General features: G+C 38.2%; 1 protein-coding gene across 1 annotated transcript; it reads left to right on the top strand.

The window, feature by feature from the left end:
- Positions 1 to 1,263: 1,263 nt before the first annotated feature.
- On the top strand, positions 1,264 to 3,615 carry LOC115964941. The gene is made up of 4 exons (XM_031084163.1): positions 1,264 to 1,798; positions 2,578 to 2,642; positions 2,697 to 2,776; positions 3,606 to 3,615. The coding sequence occupies exons 1-4, from the start codon at positions 1,264 to 1,266 to the stop codon at positions 3,613 to 3,615; spliced, it is 690 nt and encodes a 229-aa protein (XP_030940023.1).
- The last annotated feature ends 17,594 nt before the right edge of the window (positions 3,616 to 21,209 follow it).

The following is a 21,209-nucleotide window of genomic DNA, read 5'->3' as shown; positions in this document are numbered from 1 at the left end:
AATGGATAATACCTGTGCCCAGGCAGAACCTTGATCAAATGACCAAATAACAAATATAAAATTATGTTGTGTAAAAGTACCTGCAGCTGTAGATTCTGAATTTTCACCACTGTTAGTATTCTTTTTTCTCCTTGACACAAGCTCTAACTTCTTCACTATAAAGATCACTAATAAAAACACATGTGCATAGAATCTTCAGCCATAATGTTCAGTAGAGGATAGCACCAACATGCAGTACCAAATAGAGAGAATGAGTTTCAGACTTGAAATGGTGGGCAATGCTAAGTTTCTTAGAGTAAGCTAGGGGTGTTTCAACTCTTCAAGAGACAAAATCTTGGAAAATACCTCTCATGCTTTCTTTTTGATAATCAAAACTGACTACAACATGCACTACCTTGTCAATTTATAGTTACACAAGAATGCATGCCATTGGCTAACCCCACAACAGCATTACCATAATCTGTAGGAGCTGTAATGTAGTCTGTTTCCTTTTTTTTGATGTTCATGTTTGTATGTTAGAAAACTTAGCTAATTATCTAAGTTTCTAACAATTATATCCTCTCCACCTCCAAAACATTCAACTTTCCCACAAATTAGTCACTCTTTTTATAATATCCTCACTGCACTGTCAGTAAGTGTGAAGGCATAAACTTGCACCTAGTTGTTGTCACATAATACACTTTAACAAGTGTGTTTAATTTTTTTGGTAGCTGTCTATGTGGCTGTTTATTGATGTTTATGTGGCTGTTTTATGTCTATTTCAGTGGCAGAATTTGTCAAAATCTGTTATGGGGCTGTTTTGATGTTGTTTTAAGCTATTTCAGTGTGTTTAATTTTTCTGGTAGCTGGTTATGTGGCTGTTTACTGCTGTTTATGTGGCTGTTTTATCTCTTTTTTTTTTCTTTTTCTTTTTGTTTGGCTGACTAAAGTAGATATCATTCAGTTTTATGTTCTCTAACACTGTTGTCTTCAAGGTTGTCTCTATGGGTCGCTCTTTTTTTAAAAAGTTGCTTTTTGACGACTCAGACGAGGATGAGATAATGAGGCGAATTCTTAAAGGTTCAACAGTACAACGTAAACGTCGTCGGTATATCGAACGTGATCGTTTGGCAGGCCATAAAAGACTTTATCTCGACTACTTTGCTGACACACCAGTATATCCTCCTAATTTATTTAGGAGGAGATTTCGGATGAGTCGATCCCTTTTTCTCCGTATTCAATCTAGGGTAGAAACTTATGAATCTTATTTTATCCAAAAAAGAGATGGTGCCCAAAAATGGGGTTTTATCTTCTCTTCAAAAGATAACAGCTGCACTTAGGATGCTTGCGTATGGAGTTACAGCTGATTTTATGGATGAGTATGTGCGGATTGGAGAATCCACTGCAATGAGAAGTCTAAAAAAATTTGTTAAAGCGGTGGTTGATATTTTCTCCAAGGAATACTTGAGGTCTCCAAACAACGAAGATATTGCTAGACTTTTAGCCAATGGGGAAAGACGTGGATTTCCATGGATGCTAGGGAGCATTGATTGCATGCATTGGAAATGGAAAAATTGTCCGGTTGCATGGAAAGGTCAGTACTCTGGTCACATTCATGAGCCAACCATTGTTTTGGAAGCAGTGGCATCTTATGATCTTTGGATATGGCATGCGTTTTTTGGATTACCTGGGTCAAATAATGACATTAATGTATTAGAACGGTCTCCTATATTTTCTGAGCTCGAACAAGGACGTGCTCCTGCAGTTAATTACTCAATCAATGGTCATGAGTATAAAATGGGATACTATCTTGCCGATGGCATCTATCCGAAGTGGTCAACATTTGTTAAAACAATTCCATATCCACGAGAACAAAAAAAAAAAAATTATTTGCACAAGCCCAAGAGGCGAATAGGAAGGATGTAGAGCGTGCATTTGGAGTTCTTCAAGCGAGATTCGCAATTGTGCGTGGACCTGCAAGATTTTTCCATGCTGAAACGCTCCAAGACATCATGAAAGCTTGTGTAATTCTTCATAACATGATCGTTGAGGATGAGCGAGATGTAAACGAAGCGGTGGAATTAGATTATGAGCAAATTGATGACAATCCTACCATACAAATGTCACGGGAGAACACAAATACATTTACGGAGTTCATTGAAACCCATCAATGTATTCGAGACCATAAAATTCATTCTCAACTTCAGACAGACCTCGTTGAGCATTTATGGCAATTACAAGGGGAGTTGTAGGAACTTAGTAAGTGTGTGAGTTATGCTTGTGGTGTTTTATTGTAATTTGACATATATACGAGTCTTATAAAGACAAAATTTATAGTTATGTATGTGGATTGCATTTATATATATGTATGTGGATTTTTAAAATTGGCAGGTTGCATGTATATATGTATGTGGATTTTTTAAGTTCGTAGGTTGAGTACATTGATATTTGGCAAGTTGCGTATATATGTGTGGATCATTAAAGTTGATATTTGGCAGGTTTGCTCTCAAAAAATAAAAAAAAATTTGGCAGGTTCTATGTGTGTGTGTGTGTGTGGATCATTAAAGTTGACAAATTGAATACATTGATATTTGGCAGGTTCTTTGTGTCTTGCCCCTTGGCCAGCTTCCAGATCTTATAAGAGTTTATTGTTTAATGGAAGTGTAATTTTCCATCTTTCCAAAGTGTATTATACTCTCCTATTTTTACGGTTTTAGGTGGTGCCATTTGCTGTACTTTGCGTAGGTGGTTCTAAATTATTCTTGAAAGTTACAGTGGTGGTTGTTCCTGTTTTCTGGTATCACCTACCATTAAGGACCAAAAACAAATTTGGCATCTTGGTATAGTGATTGTGGCTGTCATAAAATTTGGCTGTCATAAAGTTTATTGTGGCTGTCATAAATTTGGACCGAAAACAAATTTATGCATTTGATTGTGGCTGTCATAAAGTTACGTTACAGTGGTGGTTGTTCCTTGTTTTCTGGTATAGTGATTGTGGCTGTCACAAAATTTGGCATCTTGGTAAATTATGGTGTTGTATTGTCCTAAGACTTTAGATTTTTTCACTGTTTTGGGATGAAAGTTTGATCTGGCTGTACATTGATTTTAAGTTATATCTATCTCTCTTTGCCATGGGAAACATTTGAAAGTTGAATTACTGAATAGTTTTCTACCAGCATGTACTAGTCTCCTCATGAGTTTCCAACGTGGAGAGTAACATGCTATTTATTTTATTTAGTCATATGTTGGGTTTCTATTTCTTCAGAGAAGAAGCAATATGTGAACTGGCTAATGTTACCGTTGGAATAGTCATAAGTCTGGAAAAAAAATTATAGTTGGAAAGCCCAGGAAAATGTTACCGTTGGAATAGATGCATAGCTAAAAAAAAAGTGATGATGTGAAAGAAATAATAAAGAAAGATTAAAAAATAATATTTTAATGAAAAAGTAAAATAATAGAGTTTTTTGATGTAGGGTGTATTATAAAATGGTATGGTATAATTGATAAAGTAACCTTTTGAGATGGTAAAATAGGATAGCATAGCATTCTTTGATGCTGATGCTCTTATAAGAAGAATTTTTTGGTGTTTGGTATTTGGCATTTGGCATTTAGCATTTGGCATACAGGTGGAAATAATCGACAGATGTGCAAATCTACCCCTTGCCGTACAATCAGCTCTAGATGATGACCAGTGCCGCTTCTTCTAACTCTCTCCAGACATGACGTTGTGCCGCTTTGAGCAGTGTAATTTTTCTCTCAATCTCTCTCAATCTCTCTCTATGCGATTGTGTTTATTGACGATAGTATTCACTACTTACTATTAAATCTCTTACCTGAGCCATATGATTTGGTTCTGTTTTTGTTTCCGCTATATGATTTGGTTCTGTAGTTGTTTCCACAAGATAGTAAAAGGTTAAAAAATAATATCTTTTAGGCTAATGGTTTACATCTTGGTCACACTTGACTTAAGATTTTTTTTTTTTTTTTTTTAAGTAATAGAGATGTTACTGTTCCTTTTCGTTACTTTCAAATTGACGAAATAAAACAAAAATATATTAAAGTGTTATTGATAGATAAAGGAAATTAATCAATTATACAGTGATTTTATATAAATTCTTGGTGCTAAGCCTAGAATCAGATGTTTTTATCTCAATGTTTTCAGTAAGAAAATGTGGGTATTGTTTTTTTTTTTGGTTGCTTCTATCATGCCTATGATCAATTATTTGATATCATGTCTTTATTTTTTTTTAATAAATTGGTCTAATAATTGAAAACAAATCACATCATCACTCTGTTTGGCCACAATAAAAATAGGTAAAGATTGACATAAACACATAAATTGGAACATATTAAAAAAATTTAGGAAAAAATTTTTTTTTTTTAGAGGTAGTTTCAACCTATGACGTCCGCTCTTGATGATTGCTCTTTACCATCAAACAATATTGTGGGGTCAGAGAACTTATGATCCTGGCCCACTTTATATTAAAGCCCAAGGCCTGAGTCGAGGAGAGACATTGCCGAGAACACACAATGAAAGTCCAAAAAGGCCTAAGGATATGGCCGAGGACCATCTTGTGCTCGGCATCTCATAGTGCTTCTAAAAGAAAGGGCGAGCACAGTGCAGGAGCGGCCCAAGTAAAAGGCTGCCAATACCGCAATAAAGAACTCTACGCTTGATAGGACCATGCTCTTCAGTTTTTACAACCACCCCCAACCACTCTAGGTATGGGCTGATAGGACAAGTCTCAACCCCAGAAAGTTGAGCTTACACGTGGCCACTAGAGAGAGGGTAAATGCTAGTATAAAAAGGAAAGAGAGGCAATACAGGAGGGGGGGACAAACCGTCTCCCGAACCATGGAGTCCTAAAAAAAGGAGGACTAAAGAGCACGAAACTCCATAAACTCCTTGGACGAGGTTCAGTGACCGGAGCCACCCAAACCGTTGTCCGGTGACCAAAGCCTAGCCTTTCAAACCCACGCTCACAAATTATATTATTTGGGCCTCTAACTTACGAACCCAATACCATAGGTTGAGGTCGTTACAAATTGAGTCCCTACAGTTGGTGCCGTCTGTGGGGAGGCTTGTGCGTTGGCCCAGACAGTGGATCAAGGAAATCCCTCCATCACTTCTAGCAGCCCGTTGTTGTGCCCTAACATAAAGTTCTGTTGGGGGCTACGCTTCGAGGCGCCAGGGGCGCGGATGGTTCTAGGGGCTTCCAACGTCGGATCAACGTTCCACACCTTGACTGAGGGGCTAATCCCCTCCCCCCCTAAACTTAAAAAGCTAAGTTTTGGACAGAACCAAGGTATTGCATGGTCCTCGGACTCAAACCTATGGGGAAACTAACTACTTAAAAAGCTAAGTTTTGGACAGAACCAAGGTATTGCATGGTCCTCGGACTCAAACCTATGGGGAAACCAACTACTTAAAAAACTAAGTTTTGGATAGAACCAAGGTATTGCATGATTCTCGGACTCAAACCTATGGGGAAACCAACTACTTAAAAAGTTAAGTTTTGGATAGAACTAAGGTATTGTATGGTCCTCGGGCTCAAACCTATGGGGAAACCAACTACTTGAAAAGCTAAGTTTTGGACAGAACCAATGTATTGCATGGTCCTCGGACTCAAACCTATGGGGAAACCTACTACTAAAAAAGCTAAGTTTTGGACAGACCCAAGGTATTGCATGGTCCTCGGACTCAAACCTATTGGGAAACCAACTACTTAAAAATTTAAGTTTTGGACAGAACCAAGGTATTGCATGGTCCTCGGATTCAAACCTATGGGGAAACTAACTACTTAAAAAGCTAAGTTTTGGACAGAACCAAGGTATTGCATGGTCCTCGGACTCAAACCTATGGGGAAACCAACTACTAAAAAAACTAAGTTTTGGACAGAACCAAGGTATTGCATGGTCCTCGGACTCAAACCTATTGGGAAACCAACTACTTAAAAATCTAAGTTTTGGACAGAACCAAGGTATTGCATGGTCCTCAGACTCAAACCTATGAGGAAACCAATTACTTAAAAAGCTAAGTTTTTGACAGACTCAAGGTATTGCATGGTCCTTGGACTCAAACCTATGGGGAAACCAACTACTTAAAAAACTAAGTTTTGGATAGAACCAAGGTATTGCATGATCCTCGGACTCAAGCCTATGGGGAAACCAACTACTTAAGGAGAATTCTAGGTTACACAGACCTACGGGAAGATTATTTACTAAAATTTGGATTAAGTCCTAGGCAGAATGAAGGTCCCGACCTGTCCTCAGGTCCTCAGCTATAAGGGAACTGATGCAAACGAGTATTTAAGTCCAGTATGGTCGTACTTCGGTCCTTAGACAGGATGCCAAAAATAGCTAAGGCTATGAATGTTATTAGGAATGTGGCAAAGCACCCTAGTACTTGGCGACCCACACGGGTAGTTCATTTTGGGTTACCCATCCTCGGATGATTACCTCATACGTAATACCGAGCGTTTAGCTATTATCTCGGTTAGTCTTGTATATGTAACCTTTTTCAGGTCGGCATTATTGTGTCGGTTAGCTTCAATAAGTTCAGAATAATATCTTTTTCTTAAACAAGGGTTTCGGCCCTAAGTATCGTTCAGAATAAAAAAAGAATCATACAATAGCATATTCATTCAATGTATAACTATTGCAGAAAAGAAAGAATACATAGAGTAGAATAAAGTCATCTTTTATTAATATAAAAAAATAGTACAGCGTACAATGAGGTGTCTAAACAAGCCTATACCAGAAGTTAATTACAAAAGCAAAAATAAAAAGATACAAGGAAATGACAAATCCTTCTAAACTCTGCTCTAGTAGCGATTATGTATGACAGGATGACCCCATTGATGGAAGGGAAGAAGAAGAAGAAAAAGAAGTAAAAGCACCAGGATGGACCCGGTGATGGGAAAGAAGAAGAAGTGAAGGCAAAAGGAGGCACTAGTGAAGGAAGAGAGGAAGAACCAGGGATGCTTAATCCTCGCATCAGCCCTGACTCCTATCACGCGGGTGTCATATTAGCTATGCTCGAAAGAGAGCGAATGGTACTGATGATGACCAACCCCAGTTCCGTTGCACCAAAAATTTGATACGACTAACACCTGCTTCGAATTTTGGCTGAAGGAAGAGGAAAAATATCTTGAGTTTCTGTCTACCCTGCCTTGACCGAGCCATCTAAAGTTTCGGAGAAACTCGATGCTTCTGGAGAGGATGTGGTTCCTTCACCCCCGCTTTTACCTCAAACATATCACACTCTAAGGTTTGATTGCGTTGATAAAGAAAACTTTGAGCGCAGCTAGATGTTTAGGACTGTGGAAAGACTGAAGGGTCTGTATGTAAAGGAAGTGACCTCCTACCTTGCTTCTTATATGGAAGGCAAGTTTAGTGGCATTTAATCTATACAGATTTCCAAGAAGAGCTACAAACGAGATAGTTTCCATTCAACTCCCAATGCCGTCTATAACCGTCAGATTTGAGTGGCCTCGTAAAGGGAACTTATTAAAGACGCGTTTTGTACACTGAAACGGCAAGAACGCATCGTGAGTAAATCCAAAGGAATGTCTCGTAACCTGGCGCATTTCCCAGGCAGATGAAGAGACACACCGACATTAATGAAGGGCAAAACTAGACAAACCGTGATAAAGGCCTGGCATTACCAAAACCCTCCTCTCCGACCAAGAGGTCGGACAGCAGGATTTTGAGGGGCTATTGTGAGGTCAGAGAACTTATAACCCCGGCCCACTTTATATTAAGGCCCAAGGCCTGGGCCGAGGAGAGACATTGTCTAGGACGCACAATGAAAGTCCAAAAAGACCTAAGGATATGGTCAAGGACCATCTTGTGCTCAACATCCCATAGTGCCCCTAAAAGAAAGGGCGAGCACAGTGCAGGAGCGGCCCAAGTAAAAGGCTGCCAATACCGCAATAAAGAACTTTGCGCCTGATAGGACCATGCTCTTCAGCTTTTACAACCACCCCCAACCACTCTAGGTATGGGCTGATAGGACAAGTCTCAACCCCAGAAAGTTGAGCTTACACGTGGCCACTGAAGAGAAGGTAAATGCTAGTATAAAAAGGAAAGAGAGGCAATACAGGAGGGGAGGACAAACCGTCTCCTGAACCATGGAGTCCTAGAAAAAGGAGGATAATAAGAGCACGAAACTCCATAAACTCCTCGGACGAGGTTCAGTGACCGGAGTCACCCAAACTGCTGTCCGGTGACCAAGGCCCAGCCTTTCAAACCCACGCTCTACAAATTATATTGTTTGGGCCTCTAACATGCGAACCCAATACCATGAGTTGGGGTCGTTACAAATTGAGTCCCTACAAATATTTTAGCAATTGTTTTCTTTACTTAAGAACCTTATTATATTTAATTTGGCCTCTTTTGAAAAAAAATTCTAGCTTTGTCATTGTCCACATGGGTTTTTTTTTTTTTTTTTAATCACTCACATTTAGTTGCCTAGAATAATTACAATGGGAAAGAGTGTGATAAGGTTATGATAATAAAATTAGGAAAAAGTTAACCAATGTCCTAGAGATATCGGTTTAAGAAATTTTTTATGAAAAAAAAAAGTAACTAACTTATTTTACATTATTTTTTTTATATATATTTATCATAAATGTAATATTAAATTTTTTTTACAGTTGCCCATTAACAAATGTTCTAAGAGTTATCCCAGCTTGTTTTATACTCACTTTATTACCTCATTTTGATTTTTTGAGAGATAGGAGAGAGAAAAGATGAATGTAACTTTTGTGTTTTTTTGAGAAACAAACTAACTACTAAACACATATACACTTAATTATACTCCCTAACCAATGTCAAATTTATTACTTAATTCAAAGTATCATTACAAAAAGGTCTAACTCTTATAGTTGTAGAGTGAGACTTTAACAATGGAGTCTTTTGGCCGAATATTGCTAAATTCGGAGTTTATTTGTGTTATAGGAACTGTTCCAACTTATTTAGGGAATTGAGGAAAGAGAGTGAATTTCGGCAACGGTGTTGCCGAAATTCAACAAAATTACCAAAATTCTTGCTACCCAAACCAATTGTGGCAATGCCATTGCTGAAATAGGGGAAAAAAAATATTTTGTGGGAATTGTGGCAATGTCATTGCCGAAAATGGGAGGAAAAAAAAAAAAATAATGGTTACCGAAATCTGGGGAGGAATTAAAAAAAAAAAAATGCTACATCCACAATATTTTTATAACATTTTAACAACAAATCATAGGTGATTAGTTATTCTTAGTTCAAATTTGAATTTAACACTGAGATTACTTTTTTAATCTAACAATAACAATCTGCCACTTAAAATTTGTTGTAAAAATATTGTAAAAATTGTATGCACATATTATTTGTTAAAAAAAAAAAAAGTGGAATGGATTTGTGGCAATGGCATTGCCGAAATAGGAGGGGGAAAAAAAAAATTTCCCTCCTATTTCGACAATGCCATTGCCACAAATCCATTCCACTTTTTTTTTTTTTTTTTTTTTTTTAGGAAATGATATTTGCACACAATTTTTACAATATTTTTACAACAAATTTTAAGTGGCAGATTGTTATTGTTGGATTAAAAAAGTAATCTCAGTGTTAAATTCTAATTTGAACTAATAATAACCAATCACCTATGATTTGTTATGAAAATATTGTAAAAATATTATGGACGTACCTTTTTTTTTTAATTCCTCCTCAGATTTCGGCAACCATTATTTATTTATTTATTTCCTCCTATTTTCGGTAATGACATTGCCACAATTGCCACAAAATTTTTTTTCCCCTATTTTGACGGTGGCATTGCCACAATTGGTTTTCGGTCAGCAGGTTTGGGCAGCAGGAATTTCGATTACCGAAATTCAAAATTTTGGTAATGTGATTACCGAAATTCAAAATTTTCTCTCTTTCACTTTTTCTCTCTCTCTCTTATACTTTTGTTGAATTTCAGCAACACCATTGCCGACATTTACTTTCTTTCCTCAATTCTCTAAATTACTTGGAATAGTACCTGTAACGCAAATAAACTCCAAATTTAGCAATATTCGGTCAAAAGACACTTAACAATGAAAAAGTTAAATTACTCAACAAACGGACATAAAATTTAAAAGTACTAGAAGCCAATTTTTTGTTTTGATTAATAGGAGAAGCCAATTAAACCATGCCACATTAAAACTCTGATCTATCCATATATATATATATATATATATATATATTATCGTGTATGTGTCAAGTTTATTTACCGGTAAAAAGTACCCGTTTGTTCAGGCAAATTTATATCACTTGTCGGCTAATGACAAATGCAGGTTACAACGGCAATTTTATTTACAAGCTGCATTAAAACTTAGAAAAATTCTACGACCTACCCCCGCTAACCTCCAACTACCACCATAAAACTAAGAAAAATTCTACTTCTATCATTTTTTGTGACATAGCTTTGCCAAAACTTTAATACAGTAGAATAAAAGTAGAATAAAAATAGTGGATCTATTTAAAAGTGACAAATAATTAGTTACAATTTAACACATAAAATAGTTGTGAAAAAAGAGTAAAAAAATTCTGATTCTATAAAAACTCTAAAACCTATGCATAGGAAACTGGTTTGTAAATATTTAAGCGATATATTAGACATATTAGCATAATAGCATAGGTTCAAACTCATCCTATTTTGTGTACAAGACAAATCTACTACTTGAATTAGAAATCTAGGGTTTAGCATATTATATATTGTTATATGCTCATGTTATGGTTCTTTTTTTTTTTTGCTAAAATAAAAATGGGTAGGGTGCGACTTGAGTAAACTAGCTTGTAAAAATTTAACATATGATTTGTACTGCACTTTCATATGATAAAAATGTATTTCTTAAGGGTTTTCTATGTAGATATAGGCTGTTAAGCTAAACCACTTAACCCTCGTATTCTTACGTTCTCTATTTTATGATTTCACTTCCACATCTATTTTAGTATATTCAACACTACACACAGGAAACTGGCTTGTAAAAATTTATGCGATTATTTTATTAAATCCATTATAGTTCGTGGATGAGTCTTTACCATGGAACTCTAACCAATGCCAAAAAAAAAAATAAATAAATAAATGAGGAGAATTTGCGCTCATTATGTCCTACAACGTTAAAGGGGTTATGTGTGACTATAAATTTCTCCCAAAAATTAGTTATCATACTATATAATTTTTTTTATCACATTGATTTATGCTTAAAAATTTTAGTTTTCATTTGATGGATTAAAAATTTTATGCATCTTATTCAATATACATACATATATATATATATATATATATATATATAAGCTTAAATCTCCCCTTACGCCAAGGGATGTGCAAATCTGCTCCAGCCATAGCTCACCACCTTGATTGGTTGTTTGTCATCCATTCAAATCTGCCCCTTGCCGTACAATCAGCTCTAGATGACTAACTCCCTTCAGACATGACGTTGTGCCGCTTTGAGCCAATGGTATCTCTTCTACCTGAGCTGTATGATTTAATTCTGTAGTTGTTTCCATAAGCTAGTAAAAGTTTAAAAAATCATATCTTTTTAGGCCAGTGGTGTACTACTTGCTCACACTTGACTAAAGATTTTTATTTTTCATTTTTTTTTTTTTTAAAGTAATAGAGATGTTACTGTTTACTTTTTCGTTAGCTTCATTTGAAGTGACCAAATAAAACAAAAATATATTAAAGTGTCATTGATAAATAATGGAAATTAATCAATTATTATACAGGTTTATCAAAAAATTAATCAATTATACAGTGATTTTATATCAATTCTTTGTGCTAAACCTAGAATCGGATGTTTTTATCTCAATTTTGCTAGTGATTCAGTTCGAAATTGTGGGTATTTTTTTTGGTTGCTACTATCATGCCTGTGACCAATTATTTGATATCATGTTTTTTTTTTTCCTAATAAATTGATCTAATAATTAAAAAAATCACACCATCATTTTGTTTGGTCACAATAAAAATAAGAAGAGATAAGATATTGACATTGTAGGGACTCAATTTGTAACAACCTTAACCTATGGTATTGGGTTCGCACGTTAGAGGTCTAAACAATATAATTTGTAGAGCGTGGGTTTAAAAGGCTAGGCCTTGGTCACCGGATAGCGGTTTGGGTGACTCCGGTCACGTAGAGTCGAGTTAAGGTTGGCCATGGATCTTGCCCATGAAGCTTAATGTTCTAATTCTTCCTTTTCTTATTTTTGGGTCTTTCGTTCCGGGCCCCCCTCTTTTTTGGCGCATCAGCGTTTACGTTATATAGACCTTCTCAGTTGATTCTGACTCTCCATCTGTTGATCAGGCAGGTACCTACTCGAGTACCTGTCCCATCAGCCACCTCCCACCTACTTTCTGTTAGTTGCAATGACCGAAACCACACTATTCAGGAGTCTTTTCCCATTAATACGGCTAGTACGTTTGTGGGCGCATTCAATGCAGATGTGACGTCTTTTCTTTGAACCACTCCCATTCCTTATTCCCATGTGAGTTCCATTCTACTCGCCTTTTCTTCTGAGAGCGCTCTGGAGGCTACCTTTGATGACATATCACTCTTTCTTCTGAAGTCTTGGGAAGCCGAGGACAGGGTCATTCTCGGCTACATCTATAGGCTATTTGGTCTTTCACTATTTGTCATCGGCAACCACTATCCTCGACATGGGCCCTGGGTCTTAATGGAAAGTGAGTCGGGTTGTAAGTTCTCTGGCCCCACAATAGCCCCTCAAAATCCTGCTGTCCGGATCCTCAGACAGACAGGAGGGTTTTGATGACATCAGGCCTTTGTCAAAGCTTGTCAATCCTTGTCACCTATTGGTTCCCGAGACTCTTCGTTTGCCCGAGACACGATCTTGGAGCCTTTGGAAGGTGAAACGTGTCCTCATTAAATGCAGACAGCTCTGTGCTCCCCACGTTCAACAGCGCGAGGATGATCTAACGGTGGAGATTTCCTTGCCTTTATGGGCGATAAAATTAGGGCAGTTACTTTCGATGGGAGGTATAAATGATTTTTCGAACCTATTTGTCTCTTTACTTTCACATTTAAGAGTTCTAGCGCATATATCTTGGGTTTATCCAAACTTTCATCCAAATTCAAGTCTATCTCCAGCACAAAAAGCCTGTTCGAGGCACCTTTCCTCTTTTCTGTAAGTTCTCTGCCTTCACTAACTCGTGCTTTTTCTTTTCTGGGTTTATTTTTCTCTGGTTCCTCTCCTTCTCCCATCATCCACTGAGTTTGTTTAGTAGCTCTTAGAGATGGTTAAATTGAGAAAATTGGTTGATACTGAAGAGGCGATGGAGAAGTTCATCGCCGATTATAGGATTTCCCCTAACGTAAGTTTGAGACACTGTAAGATGGGGGAGTGGCATCTTCTGAGGAGGACGGGCGAGGTGGTAATCCCCATTCTCGCCTTCGTAGAGGGGGGGTATGAGAATTCCCATGGGGCCAGTAATGAAGAATTACCTTAGGCATTTCTGATTGGCTCCCACCCAGTGCGCTGCCAATATGTTTAGGATTCTGAGTTGTGTGGATGCCTTAAACGAAAAAAATGGGGCTAAGATTAACCCATCATGACTTGAATTGGTGCTACAATCTTCAAAAATTAAAAGGCAAAACCTACTACATGAAGATGAGGGATGATAGGGTTCGGCTAATCCAGTGCCTCCCCGACTCTAACAAGGGGTTGAACAAGGACTTTCTTATCGTATTTGGGGAATGGCATGATGGCCTTCCATGCCCAATGGTGGAGGGAGAACCAAGTGTGGTATAGAGAGTAGAAGGGTGCCAATACTTTGCGCCATTTTGATTTGATGTGGTTCGGTTACTAACCATGTACATGTTTTTTTTTTTTTTTTTGTTTGCAGACCCAAACGACTTTCATCGACATTTTCATCTGGTTAACCGGGTAGACTTGGAGACTGTTCTTCAAGCGGCAGTTTTTGTAAATGACGAGGACGGTCAAGTCAGAGCCACTCACAAAATCTTATGGTACGCTCCCCTTCAGAAGTCATTTGCCGACCCGAAGCACGTGATTAGCACTAACCATCCTCAGCTTCTGAAAATTACCGTAGTCGAACAAGGGTTTTTGATCTCCGAAGGATCTCCTGTCCCAGAGGGCATCCCATTGGTGGACTCTTCCCTATCTCCCCAGGCAGCGGAGGACGAAGGTGAGTTGGGTCTGTCCGAGGAGGGATTTGGGGCATTTGACCAAGCCGACCCATTCGAGGATCCTTCTGGTGATCTAGATGACCCGAAGCGGAATTGTCGTCAGTGAGAACATCCTCCTGAGCCGAGATGGGTCTGAAGAGAAAGCCCCCGACTAGCTTACTTGACCTCGTCGAGGGTCAACCGGGGAAGGGTGCATAGGGAAAACCGCAATCCAGTGTTCCAACTCCCCTGCCTCAGCCTCAGCCCATCCTGACTAGGTCCTCGTCTACTAAGTTGCAGCTGCAATCTCCTCGTCCCCAACTTCCTGCTCCTCCTCAATCAGCTCTGCCTCCTCGGCCGAAACCCATCGACTCAAAGAGAAAGAGGAGTCCCAAGGGGAAGGAGCCCATAGAAGGGGGAAAGTCCAATCCTCTCAGGAGAGGGATGAGACCCCGCAAACCCAAAAATAGCTAAAGATTGGGCACCAAAGTAAGGGGAAAGGGATCGAGACCCAATCCGCCTAAAGCAAAGGGAAAGGGATAGAAGTCCAATCCGCGCCGAGTGCTTGGCTTCCTGTCCCTATGCTCCACGGGGGGCCATTGCTGGAAACCGCGTCCATGAGGGACCTTGGAGATGGCGAGGGCAGTTATGTGGCCGACGCATTAGGGAGAACCATGCTGCTTCCCACCGATGTGGAAGAGTTGAAGAACATGAGGATGCAGGAGGTTTTCCTCAGTGCGAAGAGGTACTTGGGTATGGTAAGACTCTTGAAACCTAAATTAACTCTTGCTCCAGGACTTTCATTTATAATGTATTTATTTCACTTGACAAGCTCTCCAGGCCACCTATAGGATGGAGGAAGAAGTTAATAGGCAGAGTAAGGCTGTCGAGGTTGAATGCACCAAACGCATAGATGCTACGCGGACCCTCAAAGCTTCCGAGGCTGACCTTGCGAAGGCTAGGGAGGACTTGAAGGATGCTACTCGAGACAGGGATAGTGCCTTGGCGGGTTTAACTGGGGCCCAAAAGTAAGCCGGGGAACAGACAGAGCGCCTACTCGTTGCCGAGGAGCAGCTACAGATAGCTAAGGAGCAGATCAGTGACTTAAAGAAGAAATTGATCATGGCATGCAACGCTAGGGGCCTGGCAGAGTATGCCCGGGATGAAGCCATGAAGGCCAAGTAGGAGGCTGGGTTTGCCAGAAACGAGGCCAAAGCTGCTAGGGACAAGGCCGAGGAGGAGGGTTACGAGACAGGAGTAGCTAAAACCCAGGCCTCCCTTAAAGCTCAAATCCCGAGTGTATGCAGGCTATACTACTCTCAGGTTTGGGAAGAGGCCCTCAAACAAGCTGGGGTGGAAGCTTCGTCCGACTTGTGGAAGGCAGAGAGCATATTTTACCCTCCAGCCATCCACGAGACTGCCTCTGCCATCTCCGAGGCTATGCGCGATCCACAGGAGGCTTGGGCTGTTCAGTTAGAAGCTGCTCAGATCATCGTCCCTTCCGGCGAGTCGACTGAAGGAGGAGAGCCTCATGATGCGACGGAAGCACCTGTAGGTCTAACTCCCGAGATGCCCAAAGAGGATGCTGAGCCTACAGTCAGTACTCAGATTTTTGGTGCCGAGGAGTCAGCCATCCTTGCTCAGCCCCTACAGGAAATTCCCCTTACTGAGGTCCCCAAGAGCATCGAAACCGATTCTGCTCAGCCTTCCCAAGAAGGGGAAGTCTCCCAGGGCTCCGAAGTTAATCCTGCTCGGCCTTCCCAAGATGTGGCCAAAACGAAATTGAAGAAGTAGAAGCCCTGGCCAGCCTTCGTATTTGCTTTTAGTTTAATTTTTACCTAGTTTCCCTTTTGTTTTGAAAACTTTGCAGTTTGCTTATAGTTAACCCTACTGAACACATACATGAAACTCTTTTCTTCCTTTTTCTTTTAAATTACATGTCAGCTGCCCTTGCCGATACTTACTATTGTTGCAGATCTCATGATTGATTTTTTTGATTTTTTTTTAAGTAGTTGGTTTCCCCATAGATTTGAGTCCGAGGACCATGCAATACCTTGGTTCTGTCAAAAACTTAACTTTTTAAGTAGTTGGTTTCCCCATAGGTTTGAGTCCGAGGACCATGCAATACCTTGGTTTTGTTCAAAACTTAGTTTTTTAAGTAGTTGGTTTCCCCATAGGTTTGAGTCCGAGGACCATGCAATACCTTGGTTCTATTCAAAACTTAGCTTTTTAAGTAGTTGGTTTCCCCATAGGTTTGAGTCCAAGGACCATGCAATACCTTGGTTCTGTCCAAAACTTAACTTTTTAAGTAGTTGGTTTCCCCATAGGTTTGAGTCCGAGGACCATGCAATACCTTGGTTCTGTTCAAAACTCATATTTTTCTTTAAGTAGTTGGTTTCCCTATAGGTTTGAGTCCGAGGATCATGCAATACTTTGGTTCTATTCAAAACTTAGCTTTTTAAGTAGTTGGTTTCCCCATAGGTTTGAGTCCGAGGACCATGCAATACCTTAGTTCTGTCCAAAACTTAACTTTTTAAGTAATTGTTTTCCCCATAGGTTTGAGTCTGAGGACCATGCAATACCTTGGTTCTGTCCAAAACTTAGCTTTTTAAGTAGTTGGTTTTCCCATAGGTTTGAGTCCAAGGACCATGCAATACCTTGATTCTGTCCAAAACTCATATTTTTCTTTAAGTAGTTGGTTTTCCCATAGGTTTGAGTCCGAAGACCATGCAATACCTTGATTCTATCCAAAACTTAGCTTTTTAAGTTTGGGGGGGGGGGATTAGCCCCTTGAGGGATTAGCCCCTCGGTCAAGGTGTGGGACGTTGATCCGACGTTGGAAGCCCCTAGAACCGTCCGCGCCCCTGACACCTCGAAGTGTAGCCCCCAGCGGAACTTTATGTTAGGGCACAACAGGCTGCTGGAAGTGATGGAGGGATTTCCTTGATCCACTGCCTGGGCCAATGCACAGGCCTTCCCACAGACGGTGCCAATTGTAGGGACTCAATTTGTAACGACGCCAACCTATAGTATTGGGTTCACACGTTAAAGGCCCAAACAATATAATTTGTGGAGCGTGGGTTTGAAAGGTTAGGCCTTGGTCACCGGACAGCGGTTTGGGTGGCTCCGGTCACGTAGAGTCGAGTTAAGGTTGGCCATGGATCTTGCCCATGAAGCTTAATGTTCCAATTCTTCCTTTTCTTATTTTTGGGTCCTTTGTTCCGGCGCCCCCTTTTTTGGCGCATCAACGTTTACGTTATATAGACCTTCCCAGTTGATCTTGACCCTCCATCTGTTGATCAGGCAGGTACCTACTCGAGTACTTATCCCATCAGCCACCTCCCCCCTTTTTTCTGTTAGTTGTAATGACCGAAGCCACATTATTCAGGAGTCTTTTCCCATTAATACGGTTAGTACATTTGTGGGCGCATTCAATGCGGAGGTGACGTCTTTTCCTTGAACCACTCCCATTCCTTATTCTCATGTGAGTCCCATTCTACTCTCCTTTTCTTCTGAGGGTGCTCTAGACGCTACCTTTGACGACATATCGCTCTTTCTTCTGAAGTCTTGGGAAGCCGAGGACAGGGTCATCCTCGGCTGCATCTATAGGCTCTTTGGTCTTTCACTATTTGTCCTCGGCAACTACTATCCTCGACACGAGCCCTGAGTCCTAATGGAAAGTGGGCCGGGTTATAAGTTCTCTGGCCCCACAAACATAAACACATGAATTGGAATGTATTAAAAAAATTTAGAAATGAAAAATAAACATGTTTTTAGAGGTAGTTTCAATCTATGACGTTCTCTCCTAATAATTGCTTTTTATAATCAAACAATATTTTAGTAATTTTTTTTCTATTTTATAAATTCTCAAATTAATTTTTATTTGTTAGTATTTATTAATTAAATATATTTTATCAAATTTTCTAGTATGTTGCACAGGCCGGTTAACACAACAAACTTTATGGCATTATTACTCTCTTTAGTAAATGGTAATGTTCAAAAACTAAATAGTAAAATAGGTATTATCATTATCATTATCATTATCATTATCGTTCCAAATTACTGCGGCATGCACCTTTGTTCCACCAAGTGGGCCATCATGAGTTAGTGATTCGCTGTTGTTTAAAATGTCAAACACCACCTTTTTGTAATTTCCCTCAATATTTTAAAAAAGTTATTACGTAAAATAAAAAATATAAGTTTTATAGCAAATTAGACAAAAAAAAAAAAAAAAATTGCATTGGATGATGTGAATGATTTAAGAGACTTAAACAAGAGGTCACTCTACCCCATTTTGATATTTTAAAAGAGAGTAAAGATACTTGGATTAGGTGATTATTGATAGTAGCTAGGTCCATACACTTCTTTCTGTGCATATGAGATGTCATGTTCAAATGCTTATCAACGTTAAAATGTGGTAACAATTATCTTTGCCTGATGCTTGATCAGCTTCAAAAAAAGTGGAGGCATCCATTCTTTATTATGGCTCTGATATGTCTCTCTTTAAAACATATGGTCCTTGGACGAAATGGAAGTTCCAACTTCCTAGTTCCTATTTGTCATTTTATACTCACTTAACCTCGTTTTGAAGTTTTTGAGGGATAAGAGAGACCGACGAAGAGAAGATGAAGGTAACTTACGTGTCATGACAAAGGGGCTTAAAAATATGAGAAGCCAATTAAACCATGCCACATTCAAAATCTTATCTATCCATATATTTCTGTCTATCCATAAATCTTACACCAATTTCACATAACATGTTTATGTGTCAATTTGTGATTGGAGTTCAACACTTACATAAGAGATCATCATAGGTACTTGGTAAAAAAGGAAAAATAGAAAAGAGCACCAATTATGATATAACACTTAAATATATTGTTGAATAAGAGATTTGAAATTTAATTCTTATCTATACCAAAAATTAATCGGTATCTTGATCTCATGATAAAGAGCTATCATAAGACTCTCTTAAAAAAATATAAAAAATAAAAAAACTTAAACATATTGTGAATTTGAGTATATATATTCCAAGCATTTCTTATTTAATATCCAACGTTTCAAGTTGATTCATCAGTGAAAGTACCTCATATATTCAATCAAATTTATATCACTCATTCACTTGTGGAATAATGACAAATGTACGTTACAAAGACAATTCTATATACAAACTACAAAGTCGCAAGTTCCAATTTAATAATCAATAAGTATAGAGTTATTGGCTAGAAAAAATGTGTTCTCAATGGTGGAATTAAGTCAAAACTAGTTGTTTATCAACCAAAAAAAAAAAAAAAAAAAAAGTCAAAACAGGTAAAAAATATGAATTTATTATGAAAATTATTATCTTACATATAAATTATTGTGAATTGTTATGGATTTAACATTAGTACATTACTCTTTCACTATACAAAAAATCTATAGACCTAATAGGATTTTGTTAACAAATGTGCAGCAGTTAAAATGCATTTAATACTTTATTAAATAATATTTGAGAAAAGTTAATGAATATCCTAAAGATCTTGGTTTAAGAAATATTTTTAGAAACTTTTGATGGGAAAAGAAAAAAGTAATTGATTTTATTTCCTAATATTTAAGTGATCACTTTCAGTTACTTAGATGACATGATCAAAATAAAAAGAAACAATTGACAAATCACCACTCCATCATGAAATTTGACTAGTTCTCATATATTTAGCAAATTCCTTATGGGGTTATTCCCCTTGGTAAACACAAAAATCAGCCATTTTTTTAAACATCTAACAACCAAAAGCTTTGATTCTTATGAAGAGATGGATAATAAGTTCATCCCTAATATGTTAGAAATCCCAAAACATGGAATCAAAGAGGGGGAGAATTCAATTCAACTCTCAAGTCTTGAAATTAAGTCAATAACCATATTTACTACTTTGACTTGGGAAATAGTATGTACTTGTGTGTGTGGTGGTACGATTAGTCTATTCATCACCTCTCTCATTCTCCCCACTTTGTTATGTAGCATTGAAGACAATTATATGTACCATTTGCTCAATACTTTAATGGATATTCTCTTTGCCTTTATTATGAATCTATATCCTTGCATTTCTTTCTTTTGCACCACTAGCCTCTAATTAATACTAGAGTGAGATGTGCGCTTAAATCCCCTTTATTTTGATCCCGTATTACATTACAACAAATTTGAGTTTTTTCAACATATTTTTATCTACGGTCACTAAAAATTGTCAAGAAAAGCTTTTAGTTTCTACACTTGTAATCAACCGTTGATTAAAAAAAGTGAATCCACATACTTTTATCAGCAGTGAATCCACATACTTTTATCGGCAGTCACTAAAAAACGTTGAAAAAGGCTAATAAAAGCTTTTTAAGTTTCTACACTTGTAATCAACCGTTGATTAAAAAAAAAAGAATTCACATACTTCTATCAACAGTCACTGAAACATGTTGAAAAAGGAAGGAAATTCACATAATTTTATCAACGGTCACTAAAAATGTTGAAAAAGGAAGGAAATCCACGAAAGTCCACATACTTTTAACAACATCACCTAAAAAATGTTGAAGAAAGGAAAGTATTTATCAACGGTTGTATAAACGTTGAAAAAGTAAATAGAAATATTTTATTTGATGATGTCGTAAATATCACCAGTGAGTTACACGATCTTCGCACGCTCGTAACGACACCTACAGAACAAATAGAGAAGACCTAACAGAGACCACCGGTGTGGTGCCGGCCAAATACCCTCCGAAGGTCAAGTTAGAACTATTCTCACAACTCTAGAGTGCTAGAGAAGAGTAAATTATGCGTACCTTGATTTATGAGGGTATTGGGGCTTTTATAGTAGTAGAAAGTTGACATCTCTTCCTTGGTGTAGAAGTATTTTCCTTATAAGAATCCTCTTGAATAGTCCCAAATGTGATGGACAAGACATTTCCTTATAGAGAAGATCTTCATTAATGCGCGTATCTTCTGAATCCTCTTTGTGCTAGGATTCCATTTACCTTGGGATTCTATGGTGGTTAAGTATGTGTCGTAAGTATTTCCCATCTAAGTTTTCTGGCTGCCTCATGGGTTCTTGA

Source organism: Quercus lobata, chromosome 10, assembly GCF_001633185.2.
Source record: "Quercus lobata isolate SW786 chromosome 10, ValleyOak3.0 Primary Assembly, whole genome shotgun sequence".
Classification (NCBI taxonomy): domain Eukaryota; kingdom Viridiplantae; phylum Streptophyta; class Magnoliopsida; order Fagales; family Fagaceae; genus Quercus; species Quercus lobata.
The sequence above is the reverse complement of the archived record's forward strand: the minus strand, read 5'-3'. Positions and strand labels throughout refer to the sequence as shown.